Genomic DNA, 8211 nt, shown 5'->3' with positions numbered 1-8211 from the left:
TTTAACGAAAAGGGAAAAAAATGCTAGAAACGCAAAATGATGGAGTGACAAAACCTTGTTCATTTCCGTTTCAGTCCAAATACAGAAAAAAAAAAAATGAAAACTAGGATAATCATTCTTGAAACAGGTTTACTAAACACTATTTTTTTGTTTTAAAACGGCATTTTGGCATAGAAACTGCAAATTCTGTTTTTGACACGAAACGTCGTTTCTGGAACTAAATGACTACCAAACGTAGCCTTAATTTCTGTTTTTTCTCTTGTATTGTTTCAATATATTTCTCATTCCTCTTATAAGGAGGCCTATTTTTTGGCAACTATAGCCTGTGTTAGGTTTGTCATTTGTTTGGTGGGTTCTGCACTTCGTTTTCATGTAAACTTTTCTTTCATGAGATGGAGTTTCTCTGACTCAGATTTATTTTAATAATACTTTCAATGCTTATGATTAAAAAAAAAAAAAAATCTTAGCCATAGACCTTGAAATGATCTGCCCCTGCTAATTTAGACTTACGACTAAAATTTCAGAAATAGTTGATCCTTCATTTTACCTAAATTAAATTTAAGAGTTTCTTCCATTTGTTCTTCATGAGTAATTGACACATTCTCTCTTCTCTTCTCTTGCAGGGATGATCAGACAATTAGTTAATAAATTTAGATGTGAGTATGACATACCATAACCTGTGATGGGATGAATAAAATGCTAACTAATATAGTTAACTAGAGAAAATTTACCTCGCCCAGACCCTGTAGTAGTGGGAGCCTCGTGCACTAGGTAGTTCTTTTTAGAGAAAATTTGAAATAGTTATTAGGAGTAAGTTTTCCTTCATCCATGGTGATTGTCCGTTCATCCACCATTATGATCACATAATTACTCTCCCCAATTGTACAAAGATCCAAATTTCCCTTTGCACTGTTCTAGGAGTCCTTTCAACAGCAAAAAATGTTTGGGTCCCAATTGCAAAGTCACATTTTGTTTGCTATGAGTTTCTATTTGCTTTATGAAGGGCGAATCTTTCATCCACCAATGGGTCATGGTAGTACAACTCTTCATCATCTTTCGCAACTGAGAGAAGGAAAATTAACTCTCCATATGTTACGAAAAAAATAAAAATACTATATTTTAGTCGGTTCCTATGTGTCAATAGTAGGAAATGCTCCCTATGTTCCGTAGAGTAGTGGTTGGAGTACCATAAGTGTGCATGGGCATGCAAGGCTGGGAATGTATGTCAATACATGGAAGTGTATTTGATTCATTTAACTTTTGAAATGTGATGTGTGTTTGATCCACACCATGACCTCTCTATACCAATTAGATTAGCCACATCAGCTGTCCACATGGCAAGGGAATAGTGGGTGTGTAGGCATAGGTTCCTTGGCTCCTATAGGAGTGTAGGAACCAATTTACCAATCAAATGAGGTTCAGTATTACTTTTGAATGGACAAAAAGGAAAAAAGATAAATAAATATAGAATGAAAACATAGGAAAGCAATTTGAATAGGCACAGCTTGACATGTAAAATGTTATTTTTGTAGGGTTTCCATATCTTAGAGAAATTGATGATGTGAAGCAAAAGCATAAATTGGCACTAGATCTGGCAAAACTCTTGATAAGAAAAGAAGTTGAATATATGGAACAGAATTCACCTACAAGAAATATAATCAATGACACTCTTATGTTAGCTGCAAGGTCTGGTATTGTGGAGGTTATAGATGTGATCCTCAATGAATGCCCCAAGTCTATTGATTTTCTTGATGAGAATGGGAAGAACATATTTCATTTAGCAGCTGAGTATAGGCAAGTGGGAGTTCTTAAGCTGTTGAAATCAAGGGGCTTTCTTACAATTAAGATGGTTGCGGATGTCGATAATATGAAGAACACAGCATTGCATCTTGCAGCAGAGTATGCTGATCATCATCAAGAGAAGAATATTGAACCATCGTCACAAAAAATGTGGCGCGAGATGTTCTGGTTCAAGGTATTTTTGTTATTCCTTCAACCACAATACCCTACGTATAAGCTGGCCTGATTTTGTATGATTTCTATTTCTATTGCAATTTCATAGATGATTTATATTTCTCAATTTGTTTGGTTTGATTTTCGCACCTTATTTCAGTGACATAGAAATCAAAGTTTACTAAAATTTTGAAATAGGTGAGGTTTTTCAAATTCAAAAATGAAATTGCATTCACTATTGCTCTTTAATGAGCACATAGTTAATTCGATAAGCAAAGCAGCTATTTCATGTTAAAAATAGAACACCGCTCTTCTTCTTCTCCTGATGGTCTCACCACCACCAACACTTCCCAGCTCTGCACCTCCCCCCACCACCACTACGCCACCACCACCCTCTCCCAAGAAAATATAGAGAATCTATTCTTAGAAATAAACTACTTAATCGATTTCTTATATCTACTTGTCGACTATTTCATGAAAATCAATCCGAAATTTAAATAGATATCATACCAAATGAGGCATTAAAGAGAACATAAGTATACTCATTTGATCATGGTAAGCCACTGTGCAACTGTTTTATGCAGTCCATGCCCAATCTTGTGGCATGAGCCAAGGTAATAGGTTGAACTATGCATTGCAAGTTGATGTAGTTATAGACACCTTCTCCTTAACGGCTAGCTTTTAAGGATGAGTTAGTTCTACCCAAGTCCCAACAAGATTCATTCCCTTTTGCATAATTTAGCTTTTAATTGTTTCCAATATTGTGCTTTTATTGATTTAATGGTTATTAATGTTCTTATTTTTGTTTGTAGCAAATAAAGGATGTTTCCCTAGTTCATCTATTACATCTTCAAAATAGCAATGGCAAAACAGCAGATGAGTTATTCAATGATACCCACAAGAGCTTGTTAGAGACGAGCGTGCAGAACGTTAAGGAAGATTCAGAGAACTCCATATTCATCTCAACCTTAATTGCAACCATCAACTTCACTGCATCATTTGCTGTTCCTGGTGGTTATGACCAGGATTCTGGTCTCCCTATTTTCTCCAAAACAACAACTTATTTCTTCTCATTTTATATATATGCTTCAGTAGCATTGTTCTTCTCACTTTTATCCATAACTGCCTGCTTGTCCGCTTACCTGTCTCGCTTTCATAGGAATGATTTTTACCTAATCTTGCCACTCAAATACCTTGTTGTAGGCAACTCTGTCCTCTTCGCAGTGAACTATACAGTTTTAGCATTTGTATATGCACTCATATCTGTGACAAATGCCGAATTTAGAGTCATAGAACTTGCCTTTGGAATTTTAGCTGTCATAGTTGTTATGGCAGCAGTCATCCTTATCTATGTAGATATAATGTTCCCCTCCTTTTGCTACATTGTAGATGTGCTTTTGCACTCTATTTCTTACCATTACAAACACAAATTAATGTAGCTAGTGGTGTGTTACTTGTTTACAAATTGATTTTATGCTACAAGGGACTTAATTGATTTAAAAATCATTCTCTTGCAGCCTTTTTTATTCTTCTTCTTCTTCTTTCCACTCCACCCCCTCCCCCTTTTTTTCTTATTCTGTTCCTGGTTCTCTTTTTTGTAGTTAGTAATGTGCTGGTTCAGTAATTGTGTATTCAAGAACACAATGGAAGAGGCAGGGTGGAATTTTACCTTTGTGTATCTGCCATTAGAGCAAGAGTCCAAAGTGAAATTTTCAATCATTTTTCAACCATCATATTGCCATGTAAATTCTGTTCAGGATGAAACTTACCTGATGAGTATATCTGTCAATTCATTCCTAGATTGAATTGATACATCATTAAATCCTGTATCAAAATGAATGTAATACAAGGGGGAGTCTGTTTACCTCCATAACAAAGGAGAATTTATATGACTTAAGCTCCATCATAATAGCTCCGATGTAGCTGGCTTTTTTAGGTACTTGAATGTTTCCCAACTGCCTGCACCTAGACAGAAAGACTATAAAGCTTTACTGTTCCTTCGGATTGGCTTTGGGCCTTTCCTGCGCGAGACATGGACATGGATAACCTGTTTAATATGCATATACACTGTAATGGCAAAGCCCTTAAGTGTCATCAAAAGCCCCAAATATAATGTATAACATCATGAAGGTTAGAATTCATCCACTTGTTCTAGTCTTAAGAGTAAACAACCTTTTACGATTATGTAAGTCATGATCCTCTTAACATGGGATAAGCATTAAATTATAAGAATTCAAACCTAAGTATGAGTTGATTGAACCCAAAAAACCTCTAATCCAATTCATTTGGTCCTCTTTCCATCTCACCTTCTTTACTCTCTTCTTCCCCCGGAAATTAGAGCAAGGATAACATGGATTAAACTCCATTCATGTCAATTTTCAGTACTCACAACCCCGTGAGACCCAGCCTTCTTAGGTCCACATTCTAGGAGGCAAAATTGAGATTTTCTGCATTAGGAAACCCAATATAGGTGTTTGAAGGTACACTTAGGACTTAGAAAAACAATAGGATTCTCTTACTATATAATGTCACCAACCATGCTAGCTGCAGGAAGCACTACAGAGTACAGATTTCAGTAAAACATAAGAAAAAAAATTAAATTAACTTGAAAAATATAACGTTCAGGCACACAGGATGGAGGGTTCTCCACTTAATCATAGCCAAAAATTCCAGAAATAAAAACCACCACAGGCTGCAGGGGTACCTAAAATTGGAATCACCTATGACCACAATAAACAGAGATGAGAAAAACTAGCTGCTGAGCCTGAGAACAAGTTCAAGGGTGGAATCCTCTTGGATATTGTAGTCTATTAAAAGTTTCCATGACCATCGAGTTGTTTACCGCCATAATTGAGCCACTGCTGATCTGATGGTATCACCTCTTTGTCCCAGATCTTAGCCTTAATATCATCAATAGTATCAGTACTCATGACCTCTATGGTGATTCTCTATCCACCTAATGTTTTAACAAAAATCCGCAACAGAAGGACCCTTATCAAGCTTCCTTCCAGCATATAATATCAGACCCACCGAGAACCTCAATCATGGCCCTCACATTTTAATTGTGTATTGTACTTTCACATCAAGTCTGATGGCATCAATATTTTGCATATTGACAAATATCCCTATTCCACCTTCCACACAAGGAACCACATAAAGGGTGGAACCACTTTGGATGTTATAATATGCCAAAGGTTTCCAGCATTAACAAGATTTTGATTATCCAATTGAACCACTCCTGTGATCCATTGGGCTTTAAAAGTTCTTGTGTCCTAGTTAACTGTTCCGACTAGCACCATTGAACAGTGAAAGCATTCATGTCTGAGTTCCATAGGAAGGCTTAATATTGCACAGTAGCAGTTAAAATCTGCTAAGATGAGCCATTATAATCATGAACAGGTTCTTCTGCACCGGTTATAATGTGGAGTAAGCATTGCTAGTTTCCTAAATTTGCCGATGATAATATTAATTAATATGGATTGTTCAGCCAAACTTACAGATCTCAAAAAGAACAGAGAATTTAAGAAAGGTGGGGAGAAAAGAAGAGGAAGGATAAAAAGCCAATCAGAGTGATCTTATCCATCCAATCAATTTGAAAATTCTCTAACAGGAAATGATTACTCAATCAATAGCATAGCACAGAGAAATAAAACATTTCCATATTCTTTATTGAATGAAGATCACAAATTGTAGAAACGCGACCCTAAAATGATGCAGAAGACAATGGAAAACAAGAACAAGTCATGCACAAAGGTTTACGAGGTTCGGCAAGATTGCCTATGTCCTCAGTGAGATGAGATCCTGCTTCACTATCAATGGAGAATAGAGTTACAACGTTCATCCTCACACCTCTCAGTATTGCTTGCATTATAGAGAAAAAAACTCTCGCTATGAATATATAGCAAAAAACTCTAATCCAAAAAGCACAAAACTGTCCTCAAATAAAAAATTCGAGGCCTCCTGCCCCCTTGTAACCCCGACAACCCGCTAACCGGCTAGCAGGATTGCCATTCTGCCTATCAAGATGCTACACCAGTACTCCCTAGATTAAACTGTGACGGAATATAAGACTTCGTACACCAACACAAATTACAGATGATCTTTGGTCAAGTTGATTCCTTGTTGATACTGACTGATCATTTATAATTTCATGGTAATTAGTATATAATTTAACACAATACTATATACTAAACTAACTATAACGAAGAAATAACACTACCACTTAAACATATCTAATAAAACTTTGACAACTTAAAATTCTTGAACCAGTAATCAAACCCAAATTGGTAAAGCATGGAAATAACAGTGCATTCAGAAAAAAAAAAATAATAATAAATATAAAATCCATTTAAAGAATGAAAATTTGTTTTAAAAAGTTTGCATTGCCTTTTAGTAAAATAATTTGTCTTTCTAGTCCAATCGAATTTTCTTTTGCCTCTTTTAACACAAATCTTGTAAAATCTAGGGTTCAAGAGAGTAGGCTCGATTGGATAATGACAAAAATCTGCAATTCGGTGGTTAGAGTAAGAAACCAAACCATCATATAGTGATGAACTTTGAAGAACTCATATGTGTGTGTGTGTGTGAGAGAGAGAGAGAGAGAACCAAATTCATATTTCCAATTTGGAAATTTTAACTTTTTGCTGACAAAAGAAGCATCTTGTGGCTGGGCCTGGGCATGGCTTTAACCCCTTAAGTTTAAAAAAGAATGTTTGACTAAAATTCTACCAAGAAAAAGACTGAGTTTTCTTAATCCATTCACCGTGGCGCATCGTGACCAAGTGAGAGAGAGAGAGAGAGAGAGAGAGAGAGAGAGAGAGAGTCACGTCTTGATCATCTCATCGTTCAACCACCAATAAAGGAATTTTGTCCAAAAAATGTTTGACTAAAATGATTTGGGTTCAAATGAAGGTTGAGTCTATTTTCCTTCAACATATTCTACCCAGAAAAAAAAGAAAAAAGATTTCTGTCCAACATAGAATGATGCCAAATGAGGATAGGAACCTAAGTCAAATTTATAACTTACAATTTCGACCCAATTTAGGTTTCCTTATTTGACAGAATCCATAAAGATTAGGGCCAAATTCAAATCGATTCAGAAAATGAATCCATGAAGGTACAAGGTTAATAGTTGTGGTTTAACCGTGGCTAAGTTGCATGTCCTCACACTGGGTCCATGACTACCCCACATGGCCATATGAGGTTGATATTTGTTGCACGCTTGTGAAGTGTATGAATATATGATGCAATTAGCACAATTATGTTATATTGCAATTAATAACAAATTGTTAAAATAAATATTTATTATAAAATAAAATATACGAGAGAAATATCAAAAGCTTGACAATTTTAGTGGAATTGCCACTATGAGAACAATGATTTGTCCTCGAGGGAATATCCTCCTCTTGAGAAAGAAGGAATAGAGAAATATCACCTATATAAGGGTCTAAGACCCACATTAAATATTTATTATTGATTACATTCGAATTGGTTCAACCAAGAGATCGGGTTCATATTAGGTTATGGATCAAGCAAAGCACGAGGCACCCTTGTGTTCTTATCCACCAGGTTAAATCAATATTCCTCTAACACATGCATCGTGCTAAAATATTTATATAATTAAAGTATTCAAAAAATAAATAAATAAGAGAACAGATTGTTTGGATAAAATGAATGGGTAAAATTATCTAAATCTCCCTACATGCAATATTTAACCTAATATGCGAAATAAAAGTAAGAGAAAAATACAACATATAAAATTTAATCTATTCTAACATGAAAAATGTTTACAAACACATAAACAACAAAAATAAAATAAAATAGAATATTAAAAAATTATAACAAATGTAATTTAAAATAATACAGATATGTATAAATAAAATTAAATAAAACGAAAGAGAGGTGAAAGTGAAGTTATAGAGGAAGAAAACAATATGATATAAACGTCCCAAGGACGTGCATGACTCATTTTTTATTGTTAAAAAGTTGTTATAATGTACAAATAATTTCGATTCTTATTTGTAGATCTCACTTGCATTTTTCAAATGTGCTTTTAAATATAGGGGTAACAATCAATTTATAGTTGTAGGAGGCCCCCTTACTCCCTCTGGGAAAAAAAAATCAAATCGAAATTTGTTCAATTTAGGATCAAACATAGAGAGGTGTATCAAGGGTCGAAAAAACACCTCTAGGATTTTTAATCCAACAAAATGCAATTTAATCCGTGGTTAATCACTATTTTGGGATTCTATATTATAT

At 35.0% G+C, this 8211-nt stretch overlaps 1 protein-coding gene across 2 annotated transcripts in view; it reads left to right on the top strand.

The window, feature by feature from the left end:
- The window catches only part of LOC122086295 (protein ACCELERATED CELL DEATH 6-like), a 4847-nt gene extending 1291 nt beyond the window's left edge, over positions 1 to 3556 (top strand). For both annotated transcript variants that reach the window (XM_042655060.1, XM_042655051.1), the window contains 3 exons: positions 624 to 656; positions 1533 to 1975; positions 2766 to 3556. In XM_042655060.1, the coding sequence (XP_042510994.1) occupies positions 624 to 656; positions 1533 to 1975; positions 2766 to 3392 (1103 nt within the window). In that variant the 3' untranslated portion in view covers positions 3393 to 3556. The remainder of the gene's footprint in view (positions 1 to 623; positions 657 to 1532; positions 1976 to 2765) is intronic.
- Positions 3557 to 8211: the final 4655 nt, after the last annotated feature.

Source organism: Macadamia integrifolia, chromosome 1 (genome assembly GCF_013358625.1).
Source record: "Macadamia integrifolia cultivar HAES 741 chromosome 1, SCU_Mint_v3, whole genome shotgun sequence".
Taxonomy (NCBI): Eukaryota; Viridiplantae; Streptophyta; class Magnoliopsida; order Proteales; family Proteaceae; genus Macadamia; species Macadamia integrifolia.
The sequence above is the reverse complement of the archived record's forward strand: the minus strand, read 5'-3'. Positions and strand labels throughout refer to the sequence as shown.